Source organism: Schistocerca nitens, chromosome 1, assembly GCF_023898315.1.
Source record: "Schistocerca nitens isolate TAMUIC-IGC-003100 chromosome 1, iqSchNite1.1, whole genome shotgun sequence".
In the NCBI taxonomy this organism is placed as follows: Eukaryota; Metazoa; Arthropoda; class Insecta; order Orthoptera; family Acrididae; genus Schistocerca; species Schistocerca nitens.
In genome coordinates this window covers 1,188,674,933-1,188,691,610 of record NC_064614.1, presented here as the reverse complement: position 1 = coordinate 1,188,691,610, position 16,678 = coordinate 1,188,674,933, and the positions used below count along the sequence as shown (strand labels likewise).

The following is a 16,678-nucleotide window of genomic DNA, read 5'->3' as shown; positions in this document are numbered from 1 at the left end:
CAGCTTTACTTCTGCCAGTAAAGTTTGGAAGGTAGGAGACGAGATACTGGCAGAAGTAAAGCTGTGAGTACCGGGCGTGAGTCGTGCTTCGGTAGTTCAGATGGTAGAGCACTTGCCCGCGAAAGGCAAAGGTCCCGAGTTCGAGTCTCGGTCGGGCACACAGTTTTAATCTGCCAGGAAGTTTCATATCAGCGCACACTCCGCTGCAGAGTGAAAATCTCATTCTGAGAGCAGATAGAGTTATCGCAAAAGTCTATGGGACTCCTGGATTTTTACTACAGATAATGTTATCTCCAGAATAATTTTAATTTTATTGAGAGATGTAATGAAGTAGCGAACTAACGAACTAATAAGAAGGCCGATGGTGGAAATAATAAGGAGGCGGATGGTGGAAAGGTGCACAGTTGCAGTCATAAATATGGTGCGAGAAACAGAAACATTCGTCATCGCGATCAGTTTGACACGTGAACTGAATACCAGTGATGAATGGCTGATGTTGGCTGGCTGCCATATATAGCAGACAGCCTTCTTATTAGTTCGCTATATATTCCACCAGGGAAACAGGTGAATCACCTAACATTACCACTGGAAACACCTCCCAAACCGCAACAAACACGAAATAACCAATCAAGCAGGCCGAAAGTGAGGAGAAGCGCCGGTGCAATTGGTTAATACAAACTATTGAGAAACGCACGGAAGTCTGATTTTCAACACACACCTATGTTTTTTTAAATGGATACCTTTTATTATTTTTAGCACGACTGAGAATAGAAAAAAAAATAGTTAATGCCGTTTGTTACATTGTAAAATGTTAAGTATATCCAGAGTAATTTTTAACGTAAAATTTACGCTTCAGTAACTCCTCAGCAGTTCAGTCGTGTGTATCGGAAAGAACCCAATTAATTAGTGATACAAAAAGAACAGCGATGTAAAGTAGGTACACAAGAGACTTGAACAGCACGTTACGTCCGCAGATTTGTTAGAAGAAAATGTACATTTACAAGAGAATTTAGTTAAACTTGCAAATTTGTTTTTTGTTTTCAATTACAGAATGTAAATGAGTGTGTCCTGACGTTTCAGGCCAATAAACGTTCAAAGCGATGCCCATCATTTGCTGTACACATTGCAATCTACCGCGTAATGAATGTCTTACACGACGCAGTACATCTGGTCTAATGTTGCCGTACGCTGCCTCAATACGATGTTTCATATCCTCTGGGGTTGTAGGCACACCACAGTACACGCTCTCCTTTAACGCACCCCCACAGAAAGAAAATAGAATTATATATTAATACTTTGAGCTGCTAGTGAGAGTTGATATACGGGGTGTTACAAAAAGGTACGGCCAAACTTTCAGGAAACATTCCTGACACACAAAGAAAGAAAAGATGTTATGTGGACATGTGTCCGGAAACGCTTACTTTCCATGTTAGAGTTCATTTTATTATTTCTCTTCAAATCACATTAATCATGGAATGGAAACACACAGCAATAGCACGTACCAGCGTGACTTCAAACACTTTGTTACAGGAAATGTCCAAAATGTCCTCCGTTAGCGAGGATACATGCATCCACCCTCCGTCGCATGGAATTCCTGATGCGCTGATGCAGCCCTGGAGAATGGCGTATTGTATCACAGCCGTCCACAATACGAGCACGAAGAGTCTCTACATTTGGTACCGGGGTTGCGTAGACAAGAGCTTTCAAATGCCCCCATAAATGAAAGTCAAGAGGGTTGAGGTCAGGAGAGCGTGGAGTCCATGGAATTGGTCCTCCTCTACCAATCCATCGGTCACCGAATCTGTTGTTGAGAAGCGGACGAATACTTCGACTGAAATGTGCAGGAGCTCCATCGTGCATGAACCACATGTTGTGTCGTACTTGTAAAGGCACATGTTCTAGCAGCACAGGTAGAGTATCCCGTATGAAATCATGATAACGTGCTCCATTGAGCGTAGGTGGAAGCACATGGGGCCCAATCAAGACATCACCAACAATGCCTGCCCAAACGTTCACAGAAAATCTGTTTTCATGACGTGATTGCACAATTGCGTGCGGATTCTCGTCAGCCCACACATGTTGATTGTGAAAATTTACAATTTGATCACGTTGGAATGAAGCCTCATCCATAAAGAGAACATTTGCACTGAAATGAGGATTGACACATTGTTGGATGAACCATTCGCAGATGTGTACCCGCGGAGGCCAATCAGCTGCTGATAGTGCCTGCACACGCTATACATGGTACGGAAACGACTGGTTCTCCCGTAGCATTCTCCACACAGTGACGTGGTCAACGTTAGCTTGTACAGCAGCAACTTCTCTGACGCTGAAATTAGGGTTATCATCAACTGCACGAAGAATTGCCTCGTCCATTGCAGGTGTCCTCGTCGTTCTAGGTCTTCCCCAGTCGCGAGTCATAGTCTGGAATGTTGCGTGCTCCCTAAGACTCCAATCAATTGCTTCGAACGTCTCCCTGTCGGGACACTTTCGTTCTGGAAATCTGTCTCGATACAAACATGTCGCGCCACGGCTATTGCCCTGTGCTAATCCATACATCAAATGGGCATCTGCCAACCCCGCATTTGTAAACATTGCACTGACTGCAAAACCACGTTCGTGATGAACACTAACCTGTTGATGCTACGTACTGATGTGCTTGATGCTAGTACTGTAGAGCAATGAGTCGCATGTCAACACAAGCACCGAAGTCAACATTACCTTCCTTCAATTGGGCCAACTGGCGGTGAATCGAGGAAGTACAGTACATACTGACGAAACTAAAATGAGCTCTAACATGGAAATTAAGCGTTTCCGGACGCATGTCCACATAACATCTTTTCTTTATTTGTGTGTGAGGAATGTTTCCTGAAAGTTTGGCCGTACCTTTTTGTAACACCCTGTATATCAAAGGGGACAGATGAAAATGTGTGCCCCGACCGGGACTCGAATCCGGGATCTCCGGCTTACATGGCAGACGCTCTATCCACCTGAGCCACTGAGGGCACAGAGGACAGCGCGACTGCAGCGACTATCTCGCGCACTCCTCCCGCGAGACCCACATTCTCGCCTTTGATGTCCACACACTACATTCGTACTGTCCCACCCCAACACACTCACTACTCGTGGAAGACATTCTTACCAAGTCCCGTAAGATTTCGGGGAATATGTATGCATCCGCACAGAAGAAGATGGTCATGGCCGGTGGTGTTGCCAGAACTATGTACTTATATGGATACATGTCCGAAAGGACACAATATCACAGCGTTGCCACTGACCAGGGGAAAGCAGTCTGAGCACGTGGTTTTGGACTATGTACAAGTAATGCTGAAAGCGTAAGCAAAAGGGTTAGACAACACAAACAGAGCATGTGCCACAATATGTGGTGCGACACCCACATGGCGCCGCCTCCCCCCTGCAGTCGAGGCCTGGCTAGTTCCCGGAACCGGGGACACTTCAGCACGCAGAGTATATCGCTTTGAAGGGCCGAGGATCGAACTGAGGCTCTCCTAGTCACAGAGCCACTGGCAGTCGACCTGCTCCAGACGCCGCCATCCAGACGCCAGACCGGGGTTCGCTCCCTGGAAAAGTAAACACCAGCCACGACTGGGACAGGCTCTCAGCCTGTCCCCCCTCTCGGCCTGTCTGTGCCCCTATACTGCGTCAGCACCTGACATAGTTCGGCCGCCGGTCGCATAGTTGCGCCACACTTGGCCTGCACTGGACACAGCAGCTTTAGGAATCTTCAAAGCAACGCTTCACTGTCGAGGTGTTTTGGTGGATGCCTACCTCTCAGGGCACACCAGGCGTGGTCACTGGTCACTTTTATAATAAAGGGATTCTGTTACCGAGCATCTTTTGACTCATGAGACCCCACCATCCTCTAACAGAGCACATCCAAACCCTCTGCAAGTAGTTTCAGAAGTGTTGGTGAAATGCGCAATAGGTTTGATGTTCGCAGAAGCAATGGTTTCATTAAGTGGTGTAGGTGGGGATTGTATTCATTCACTCTGTTTGGCAGGGACAGGGACAACAGCTCAGCCATTGATGAACCGTTACATTTTGGAATGAGGGTTACTGGAGATGGTGACAACTGATTAGGGTACCAGTGAACCAGTTTCACGGCAGACTTAATAAAAGTAAGAAATTCTACAAATTCTAAAATTAAGAAATAGTGATTGCACTATACCAACAAGCGAATGGGAGAACAGGAGGAGTGCACAGAATAATCGGAAAAACGTTGAGTTACTTTGTAAATAGTAACCGCATTGACTGAGACTCAATATTACAGTATGTGATTGCAGCCTATAACTCAAAGATACAGAAGAGTACTGCTTTTTCAACATGTGTTTATTTACAGTCAAAAGATGGCGTCCCATTACGAATTACGTGGGAGAGAAGGACTTCCAGACTTGGTGGAAGTACTTTCTCAGGATAACGAAAGCTACACACCACACATACATCAAAAAAATTTTGCATCACCCCGGTTCCCAGAACTCCTGAAGATAGACGTTGACTGTGGATACTGTATCACAGACACAGGTCCTTTGGCTGTTCAGAGATGTCACCAAACCCGCCCTAAGATGTAAACAACCATGCATGAGCAGCGCCTATTAGACGGAGGAGGTCCGACAGCCGATCAGTTTCAGTCATTCCACCAGGAAGGAGGAACACGGCTCGTGTTGCCTGTAGTTCATGCCTGGACACTCAATACCGCGGTTCGATCGCGTTCGCATTATTACTTTTTACCAGGAAGGGCTCTCAACAAGGAAACTGTCCAGGCGTCTCTGGGAGAACCAAAGCGATGTTGTTCGGACATGGAGCAGATACAGAGAGACAGGAGCTGTCGATGACATGCCTCGCTCAGGCCGCCCAAGGGCTACTACTGCAGGCGATGGCCGCTGCCTACGGATCATGGCTCGGAGGAACCCTGACACCAACGCCACCATGTTGAACAATGCTTTTCGGGCAGCCACATGACGTCGTGTTACGACTCAAACTGTGCGCAATAGGCTGAATGATCCGCAACTTCACTCCAGACGTCCATGGCGAGATCCATCTTCCCAATCACGACCCCATGCAGCACAGTACAGATGGGCCCAACAACATGCCGAATGGACAGCTCCGGATTGGCATCACGTTCTCTTCACCGATGAGTGTCGCATGTGCCCTCAATCAGACAATCGACGGAGACGTATTTGGAGGCAACGAGGCCAGGCTAAATGCCTTACACGGTCCAGCGAGTGCACCAAAGTGAAGGTTGCCTGATGTTTTGGGGTGGCATTATGTGGGGCCGACGTACGCCGCTGGTGGTAACGGAAGGCGCCGCAACGGCTGTACTTTACGTGAATGCCATCATTCGACCGATAGTGCAACCATATCGGCAGCATATTATCGAGGCATGCGTCTTCGTGTATGACAATTCGCGCCCCCATCGTGCACGTCTTGTGAATGACTTCCTTCAGAATAACGAATTCGCTCGACTAGAGTGGCTAGAATATTCTCCAGACATTTACCCTATCAAACATGCGTGGGACAGATTGGAAAGGGCTGTATGTTGTGTCTAGTTCATACTGTCTAGACACAATGAGGTAGCTAGGTGCACGCTAAACTAACGCAGACGGGCTTGAAGTACTGGAACAGGAGACTTATTAATGCACTAAAGAAAAGTACGTAGTTTTATAATACTTAACTTTATTCTCTTGTTGGAATACATCTCTCTTGAATATTAGTAAGCTATAAGCACTGATACAAATGGCGCCTTGCTAGGTAGTAGCTATGGACTAAGCTGAAGGCTATTCTATCCGTCTCTCGGCAAATGAGAGGAAAGCTTCGTACGTCTGGTCGCAAGCTATGTCGTCCGTACAACTGGGCGAGGTCTAGTCCGTGTCTTGTGACCTGCCATGTGGTGGCGCTAGGTTTGCGATTACACAGTGGCGACACGCGGGTCCGACATGTACTACAGGACCGCGGCCGATTTAAGTTACCACCTAGCAAGTGTGGTGTCTAGCGGTGACACCACACTGTATATGGACGACGTGGCCCACCAACCACTCCGAGGGATCTACGCCAAATCGCCGTTGAGGAGTGGGCCGATCTGGACCGACAGTTCCGTGATGAACTTGATAGTATGCCACGACGAATACAGGCATGCATCATTGCCGGAGGTCGTGCTACTGGCTATGAAAGGTACCGCTGTGTACAGCAATCTGGACCACCACCTCTGAAGGTCTCGCTGTATGGAGGTACAACATGCAATGTGTGGTTTTCACTAGCAATAAAATGGGCGGAAATGATGTTTATATTGAACACTATTCCAATTTTCTGTACAGGTTCCGGAAGTCTCGGAACCGAGGCGATGCAAAACTTTTTTCGATGTGTGTATTTGGATTGAATTTCCTAAGCAGACATCACGCCCTGTTCCGTTTAGTTTTTACAGCCAAGAAAACTGCAATGCCCGACACATTGGGAAAGCCAACTAAACTGTGTGCACATTCCGTTAGACTCGATTCAAAGATTAAAATAGCGAAATGTACAGGGAAGATAGTTTGGGTGGCTGTAGCTACACATTTGCCAGTTAACACTTTATGTCCAGTTGAACTTTCAGCAAAAAATGAGGAACTGACACAGCAAAGTGCGTTATACACCATATTTCGTTGTTTCTGCACTGCTAGCCAATCTGTAAGTGGTAGAGGAAGAATAATTCAGAGTAAAGTATTCTAAGCCACGACAGTCTGCTGGTTTAGTCTCACTGCAGAGCAATGTGTCGCATTTGCAAGGAAATGATATGGAGGTAATGGAAAAGTTGCACACACCACAGGACGATAACTGTCAATGAAATGTCAGTGTATGGGAAGCCCCACTGAATTCCACATTACCTGCAATCGGTGATGGAAGAATTTATAATCCAATTATTCTGTAATGGAATAAAAGGAATACCAACCTGGAGAGGGTTGGTAGGACACCAGTAGATATTGTATCAAGAATCTTTTGTAACTACGCACAGCAAATACCAAATATCATAGAAACCTTGGATAACCTGGGACACTGTCATTACTTTACATCTATGAATTCCCAAAGTGCTACCATGAGTTGAAGGTAACACTGGAAGACATACCTAAGACTGAATTTATGGTTCCGGCGATATTCTAATATCTATTGGAGTAGATGTTACAAGGCCTAAATCCGAAATAGTGTGTAGTGTTCTTAGACAGTATTACAGTACATCCTACACATCCGTATTACAATGTTTTCTAAAGATATCCGTGAACACATGGTATATTGTTTAATTTAAGTCGACTGTGAGTGGCTCAAGCAACGCCTAGTTTCGAGAGGTGTCATTTCTGTTGACAGAAGTTGACTATTTGGGCCCTTTTATCGGCGAGGATAGTGTGTAAACAACCTTTGCTTTGTACAAGTTGTGTATAAAGTAATTTTGTTCCTTTTAGCTTTGGTTAATAGTTAAAGGAACTTCGTACCAAACTTTGCAGAAGTATGAAGGCCTCTTACATTATCTGTTAAGAAAGATAGCGAAGTTTCAATGCTTGCAGGTTGTGAGTAGGTCTTTGAGTGTTTGGGAGAATTCTTGAATTATCAAGGATGGTTTGTGCTATCATGTGTTGCCGGGATCCACCCTTGGGGTGTGTGTTAAGACAGTAAATAGACAGGCCAGATCACACCAATAGCATGTGTTTTGAGACAGCTAAATGAATCAGAAAACAATTCTCAACTACAGAGAAGAAGATGTTCATCCTGATACATGTATCACATATTTCCATTGCTAGCTGTATGGTTGGTGCTTCAAAATCGCAACAGATCATGCAGCGACAAAATAACTGATGTGCTTTACATACCAGACTAAACGCTTAACCTGATGGAACCCACAGCTGAGTGACTTTGATTTTGAAGTAGTATACCGCTTAGGGAATACACAAGGCAATGCTGATGAACTAGGTCACAATGTACCCACGATGGAACATGTTGATATTTCTGGAGATGCGTGGTTTAAGGCACAGATTGCTGGCTGAGACTGTCGGAAGTTTGTGACACAAGCCCAGTTGTGTGCTGATGGTGGAGTGACATTTAGTCAGGATGGCAATTTTATGTGACAGACTGTTGAGGCAGCCCGTGACTCTACTTTAGCTGTGCATAGCGGTTGTCTTACCACTGAGTGACGCACTCTAGAAAATTATTACTGAAAAATGTGCCGCCAAGGCATAGAACAATATGTGAAAAACATCCACAGACCTTTTTCACAGACTCTGGTGGGGAACTGATATATCTTAACTATAATAAACCGTTGTTCTCACTATTTCTCTATGACTGATGTGCCAAACCAGCAAGTAGGGAAAATAGCTCAGGCATTGATGACCCATAGGATTTTAAAGTTATGGACACTGGAGATGGTAGTAAGGTGGCTATAATTTCGCACCTTACAAATACTCATGTACATACTTTGCCGTGATTTACAATCGGACTTGCTGAGTTCCTGCCACATCGAGTTGCTGCACTACTCCGCGCTAAAAGAGACGCGACGTGATGTTAGGGCTTTTGTCACTTCAGTGTATGTTTCAAGAAGCCCACCTTCTCGGGAACACTCCATGGCGGCACTCCTCATATTCGGCATTCGGTGGGTACTCTCTCTGTGGTAGCTGAATGGTGCATGTCTGACAACACCTTCACACTCTGTGCAGTATCCGGACACGAATGTCGGGCTGGCACAGAGTTTCATTTTGTCGCGTTTAATCAATGTAGCATATACTTTGCAGAGCGAAAGAGATTTCATTCACAACAAAATAAGGTGTCTCTTAACATCCTTGGCAAGTAATAACATCGCAACTGTTCATTATCGAATGTTACTCATTACCGGCAAAATACTTCGAACAAATACGACTACAGGAGAAGGCGACCAAGATGATATCTGACAGCTCAATTATCGTTGCTATGAACAGGAACCTACACAGTACAATGAAGTAGTTTCTCGGGGCAATCTATCCACAGGCATCCGACTTTTTATTGCAGCCCCTATACAGCGTACAACCTTTAGCGGTATGCATGCGACTACGTGCGGTACCTAATATGTTCCAAAACGCTGTACATAGAAACGACATTTTCCCAGGGCTCATACCTCAGTTTCTGTTGGTGATAGAAAGGTTGGGTGGTTTTGAATAGCCCTTCGTATACCCAACAGAAGGATCGTTTTACTGTCACTCTCTTACAGTAAATGATGGTTCAAATGGCTCTGAGCACTACGGGACTTAACTTCTGAGGTCATCAGTCCCCTTACAGTAAATGATCAAAGTATGAATATTACACACTTCCTCCTGAGGTAAATGCTACAAATCGGTTGGCTCTTCTTGTGGTTTTGAATAGCCCTTCGTATACCCAACAGAAGGATCGTTTTATTGTCACTCTCTTACAGTAAATGATGGTTCAAATGGCTCTGAGCACTACGGGACTTAACTTCTGAGGTCATCAGTCCCCTTACAGTAAATGATCAAAGTATGAATATTACACACTTCCTCCTGAGGTAAATGCTACAAATCGGTTGGCTCTTCTTGTGGTTTTGAATAGCCCTTCGTATACCCAACAGAAGGATCGTTTTATTGTCACTCTCTTACAGTAAATGATGGTTCAAATGGCTCTGAGCACTACGGGACTTAACTTCTGAGGTCATCAGTCCCCTTACAGTAAATGATCAAAGTATGAATATTACACACTTCCTCCTGAGGTAAATGCTACAAATCGGTTGGCTCTTCTTGTGGTTTTGAATAGCCCTTCGTATACCCAACAGAAGGATCGTTTTATTGTCACTCTCTTACAGTAAATGATGGTTCAAATGGCTCTGAGCACTACGGGACTTAACTTCTGAGGTCATCAGTCCCCTTACAGTAAATGATCAAAGTATGAATATTACACACTTCCTCCTGAGGTAAATGCTACAAATCGGTTGGCTCTTCTTGTGGTTTTGAATAGCCCTTCGTATACCCAACAGAAGGATCGTTTTATTGTCACTCTCTTACAGTAAATGATGGTTCAAATGGCTCTGAGCACTACGGGACTTAACTTCTGAGGTCATCAGTCACAGTAAATGATCAAAGTATGAATATTACACACTTCCTCCTGAGGTAAATGCTACAAATCGGTTGGCTCTTCTTGTGGTTTTGAATAGCCCTTCGTATACCCAACAGAAGGATCGTTTTATTGTCAAAAAAAAAATGGTTCAAATGGCTCTGAGCACTATGGGACTCAACTGCTGTGGTCATAAGTCCCCTAGAACTTAGAACTACTTAAACCTAACTAACCTAAAGACAGCACAGAACACCAAGCCATCACGAGGCAGAGAAAATCCCTGACCCCGCCGGGAATCGAACCCGGGAACCCGGGCGTGGGAAGCGAGAACGCTACCGCACGACCACGAGATGCGGGCTTTTATTGTCACTCTCTTACAGTAAATGATGGTTCAAATGGCTCTGAGCACTACGGGACTTAACTTCTGAGGTCATCAGTCCCCTTACAGTAAATGATCAAAGTATGAATATTACACACTTCCTCCTGAGGTAAATGCTACAAATCGGTTGGCTCTTCTTGTGGTTTTGAAAAGCCCTTCGTATACCCAACAGAAGGATCGTTTTATTGTCACTCTCTTACAGTAAATGATGGTTCAAATGGCTCTGAGCACTACGGGACTTAACTTCTGAGGTCATCAGTCCCCTTACAGTAAATGATCAAAGTATGAATATTACACACTTCCTCCTGAGATAAATGCTACAAATCGGTTGGCTCTTCTTATATTGGTCTACGGTGCGCTTTAGGGGCTTTTATGGTGCCACCATTAGTTCAGGGGCGGTTACTTCGGAAAACTCAAAAAAGAGGTTTTATCTTCCACTCTTTTGTCGTGGACTCCAAGACGGCTATCCAAAGTAAATATCTGAAATTTTTACCAAGTACTCCTAGGATCCCAGTTTCCAAGAACTTTCAAATTTTCTTGATATCTTTGTCTTTTCAGATCTAAATAGTAAAGTTATATTCTCCAGGAATTTGTCTAGAAATACCATCTACGATTTTTCAAAAATCTTTATCCCAAAAGAAAAGTATTTGAGGATCAAAACCGAGTCGCAGATTCTAATACGGCTATGCACATCAAATGGGTGTAATTTTTACGACATTCCTACGATGCTGATAACAAACAGCGTTGAAAATTTTGTCGATATTGTATTACGTCCGACCGCGGTCACCTTCGCCACCTCGCCGCGAGCGCCCGACGAGGATGAGGGAACCGGCCACACTGGGGCAACCACCCGAGGAGAGGACACTGCAGTCATTCTGCAAGCACACAACGGGGAGCCAGGCAGATGCTCTCGCCTGACTCGAGGAGGGAAACATTGCAAAGGGCCTGTCTGACAACGAGAAGTGTGCCGAGAACTGATGGACACATGCAGCCATTGGGAAGAAACGCCAAGAACGTATGCATGAAAACTTGTGGATTCTTCTGGCCAGAGGGCAGTCATTTTATCTACTTTAGAAAGCAGGTATGTGCCGAAAATTCCAGCATCCCACGGGCACAGGGAGGTACGTCCAAAAAGTGCGGGGAATTGGCGCAGGGAGGTGTGTGAAATAAGTCAATGTTCTTAAGAAGATATTTTTCTCGACAGTAAGGATGTAAGGTAGCAGTATTTTGCACCTTACTGTAATATGATAATTGTTGCAAAGACGAGTTAGATATCGGTTATTATGTTATTTATCAGGCAATCAGCCTATTGAAATTCATATAGGGAGTATCAGACGGCATAAGACGCGTATTAACTTTAAGAAATTCGCATGTTGCATGAAGGGGTTTAGGTAATATTTTCACGGAGTTTGGTTGGAGCGGACGAGCAGCACTGCTCAAAGGCAGGGTAGAGGGGTGCGGAAGTTTACAACCGACCATTACGAGTCGGCATGCGAAAGCGTCCCACTGGGGGAGACGCGCCGCCGGTGCAGGTAGGCACCCATTGCGCGGACAACAGAGGCAGGCCTTCGAGGGACGGCACCTCGTTGGCGCTGGGCGTTACACCGACACCACTATGTCGAGACGAGCTGCCGCCTAAGGGAGCCTTCTCACGAGTCTTAACGTTTTCTGGGGCTTTCTAAGAAAAGCGGTTAAACTAGGGCAACGACATTTTCCCGCGCGAGAGCGAACAGAGAGACACGATTGGTGGGTTCAAATGGTTCAAATGGCTCTGAGCACTATGGGACTTAACTGCTTTGGTCATCAGTCCCCTAGAACTTAGAACTTCTTAAACCTAACTAACCTAAGGACATCACACACATCCATGCCCGAGACAGCATTCGAACCTGCGACCGTAGCGGTCGCGCGGTACCAGACTGTAGCGCCTAGAACCGCTCGGCCACTCGGGCCGGCGATTGGTGGGTTCAATTTTGAACAGAGTTTCAGTTTGTTCCAGAACAATCTAGGCGCAGTAAGGCGCGGAATGTTTTGATTGGCTGGAAGAAGTCAGGAAATAATAGTGGGAGCGAACTGTGCTAGTCTAGAGCCACTGGATTGGCCATCTCGAAAAATAGCGTGGGGGTGCTGATTTTTGCAGAGGGAAGCTTTTGGAGCTGTTATCGAGGAGAAGCGTCTTAGCTTCTGTAGCGAGCGGACGTCGTGCTTTCGGCTCTGCTGTAGGTGAGTAAATTCTTTCCGGTGTGCTGTGCAAGACTTTGAATAAGTCTGCCAGCTACGACTGAAACTAATATTCAGTTAGGGGAACTGTCGTGTTTTACTCTTAGAGACAGGCTGATTCCGCCAATTACGGTTGGGAATACAGTCTCACAGAAAGCAGACAGGAGCAGAGCAATTTCCTTGAGCCAAACTTTATTAAAGACGTTACTGGATTCCGCCTTTGGGCTGGTGAGCCCCGTCTTAACGAGTGCGAGACGATTGGAAAGAAAGCAGAATTGGCTTTTGAATAGGAGTTTACGAACAGGAAGCCTGTTCCCGAAATTAAATTCATTTTTGTTACAACTGAGGCTCCTCGACGACGCAGACGCCATCGGCAGCTTGCTGACCTGTCCACGACGCTGCATTTGGTAACGTGATGCTCAGCTTCTGCATTTAATCCGATATTACGCACGCTTGTGATTACCAGAGCTCAGTACTCCAGCCACGCTCTTATTGAGAATTTGGTAATTGAAGTAGGTTTGTCTGACTATTTTATGCCGTCTGACAAGTGGAGGAGTAGGAAATAACAAGTACAGATGCGCTATCTGACCTTAAAAGTTAGTTTTGGAATTTAAGGGCCATTGCCATTACTAACTTCATTTTATCACTTATAAATGTATGTCATTGTTCAGTTTGATGTTAGGAAGATTATTGTTCAATAAATGTGTTCAATGCTATCCTTGTTTGTTTAGTAGTGATCAGTTTCCTGAACACTATTTAATTATTAAATATTAATCAAAATTACTAAAGGGGCAGTTTTAATTAACAGGTTGGGCCTCATAGCAGGCCTTCAGCCAGAGCCAACGACCCGATCCAGTAGGGAAAATGAACAAGTAAAAGCATTCTTGTTAAAACCCACCCACATTTGCCGGACCCGCCTAGGATCCCTAATCATCATTTATTGAAATAAACCCCTCCAAGGACATTCCTTATAAATCACGGATGCTGACAGCTTTTGAGACGAAACCCAAACATGAGTCTGTCCAGGCCTCACACAGAGAGAGCTGTTATAAAGAACAGTTGTGTAGCTTCTAACAGCCTTGAAATGCAGGAAAACGATATAAGAATGTGAAATCGTGAGAAAGATGCCAATTCATGAGGCACACACCAGCCCACACCAGATAGGAAATTTCCACCCCGCATGGAGAGGCGTGGCTCTGAAACGACGATATGTCATGGGGCTGCATTGAAAATTTTGTCCGCCAATGACAACGCCGAAAGACCGAATATTTCGAAGAGGAGTTGGGCTGAGAGATGGAGGAGAAGCGTTGTGGGGAGTCGTGGAGACACCACGGAAGCCTTCAGACACCGTGATAGCACAGCTTCGGACACGCGACTGACAACTGTCAGACAAAGTGGAGATCGTAGCTGGGCCTCGTCACAAAGCCGCGATTGCTGATGAGGGCAACCGACTCGCGCAGCACAACCCCGAGGTGACGCGCTGAACCGACGCAGCGCCTGCCGCCGGCAGCACTACACGACGAACGATAACAAATAATAGTGCGGCAATTTATTCTCTCCTCCTTTCCCTTAATAACAGAGTCGTGTCCACGCCCAGTGAAATCTGCGCTGAGATTTATAATTTTGGTTTGTGTAAACGGCACGATAATACATACATTTCTTTCATGTTTTGATCATATAAGCAATCTTTTACATTCATACATCAACCCCATTATTACTAACAATTGGTATTGATATCATTTCATTACTGATATCAAATAATTGTTGGCTCCTAATATGCGACAAGCTCATTAGACATCTGTTCGTCATTTCATGTTCGACAGCAAAGAGAGAAATGTTTTTCCAGTTCACTTCATTTTTGGCACCCAACGTAGGGAGACCTGGTTGGTAATTTTCATGGTATCTGATGTCATAAAAAATAATTTCTCGAGATCACTACAAAGACTTAACCTGCTTTCGAGATGCAGAGGTTGAACTTACCCTATGTGTACACACAAACTACTCGTACAAAATACTGTGTGAAAAGAATAATAATTTATAAAAAGACGTAACTGTGAAATGTCTCCATTATGATCAGAAAGTGCCTAAGAGACCCATGTTATAATATTCAAGTGCACGCAAAAACTTGTGCACGTAAAATTCGGTTTGAGATGTAAAATTAGCTTTGTGTTATTTCAAATGGTTCAAATGGCTCTGAGCACTATGGGACTTAACATCTGAGGTCATCAGTCCCCTAGAACTTAGAACTACATAAACCTAACTAACCTAACGATATCACACACATCCTTGCCCGAGGCAGGATTCGAACCTGCGACCGTAGCGGTCGCGCGGTTCCAGATTATAGCGCCTAGAACCGCTCGGCCACCGTGGCCGGCTGTGTTATTTCAATTTCACCTAAGTAAACTACCAACATTTTAGCGACTCATAAAGTTATTTCCATATGAGTGACATGCGCTACTGTGGCAGCAAAAAGAAGAGAATCAAGAGGAAACTATTACTATTGGTGCACAAAAAAGGTAATATGCTACCGTTTAGCCGCGCGGGATTAGCCGGGCGATCTCAGGCGCTATAGTCATGGACTGTGCGGTTGATCCTGGTGGAGGTTCGAGTACTCCCTCGGGCATGGGTGTGTGTGTTTGTCCTTAGGATAATTTAGGTTAAGTAGTGTGTAAGCTTAGGGACTGATGACCTTAGCAGTTAAGCCCATAAGATTTCATACACATTTGAACAATTTTTTGCTACCGTTTAAAATACTCTGACTCAAAAGTGGAGTACCAGCTGCCTCATTCTGCCTCCCTCAGCACCTTTAAAAACTGCCCCAAACATTTTGGCATGCGAAAATATTTGTGCTTTTTTCCTGAGAGAGAAGAAAGAAGATTAAAAAATACGGGACGATAGTAGAAAATGGTTGTGGTATAGAAAGAGCGAAGGGGACAAGGGCAGTATGAGAGAAAGAGAGAGATACAGTATCATCGGTACATAATTGACAGTGACATAACAGCGCTAGGAAAAGAGTAGAAGACACAATGTCAGTGGGACAAGAATAAAAAGAACGAGAAATTGGACGTAGGTGAGAGACAGTGATAGTGAAGAACAGAGTCTCTGACAATGACAACGAGGAAGAGAGAAGGTATCAGAGAGAAGAGACAGCAGCAGTGGGAAGGAATGAATGAGATAGTAGCTGTAAGAGAGAGCAAGAGGGAGTGTCAGTAAGATGTGACAGTAGTAGTGGGACAGAAAGAATGAGACTGTGGCTCTGAGATGGGAGACAGTGATAGAGAAGGCACAAAGAGAAAATGGCAGTGGGCTGGTCTGAATGAGCGAGTGAGAGTGGGCAACTGGGAGTAGATGTGAGGTACAGTTAGGTGAATTTGTGGAAGTGAGAGGTGAACTGCATGTAGAAAAGAATGCGAATATGTTGCGTGCCAAACTTTTTGGGAAAAATTTTAAAGATGCTGAGGAAGGTGGAATGAGGCAGCTGGTACCCCGCTTTTCAGTCTGAGTCTTCTAAACAGGAGTATATACGCCTTTTTAATGATCCGATAGGTGCATTTTCCTGCTGCTCATTACATTGTATAAGAGGCTGTGGCATTAGGGACTACTGTTCATTTTTCACTAACGAATTAATACACTGAACTCTGTACACATAGTTTAATCTATAACACACTTACTCACAAGCAGGAGGATCCACAGTACAGACAGCGACGGACCATTGCTTCATTTCCATTCTCAAGACGTTGCTAAACATTATCAGCGCACTTTTCGACAGGCAGTATGCACTACCCATCGGAGTTGGCCATCTGCCTGTAATGTCACAAACTTGGTGTTAAAGTTTCTGTTATTATTATTATAGGAATATTATAGGAATATTACATAAAAGAATGTACTACACAATATTCATACAGGCAGTTGAAAATGAACACGCGCATAAATGAACATGATGACAATCAACTTCGTGGCGTTTACGGAAGTGGGATCCCGTCCCGGACCAGTTCATCTCAGGGCTGACAG

The 16,678-nt window shown here is 44.8% G+C and overlaps 1 protein-coding gene across 1 annotated transcript in view; it reads right to left on the bottom strand.

Moving 5' to 3' along the window:
- The window catches only part of LOC126239275 (uncharacterized), a 96,715-nt gene extending 80,249 nt beyond the window's left edge, over positions 1 to 16,466 (bottom strand). Inside the window, exon 1 of the mRNA XM_049947849.1 lies at positions 16,339 to 16,466. Within this exon, the coding sequence (XP_049803806.1) occupies positions 16,339 to 16,454 (116 nt within the window). The 5' untranslated portion in view covers positions 16,455 to 16,466. The remainder of the gene's footprint in view (positions 1 to 16,338) is intronic.
- Positions 16,467 to 16,678: the final 212 nt, after the last annotated feature.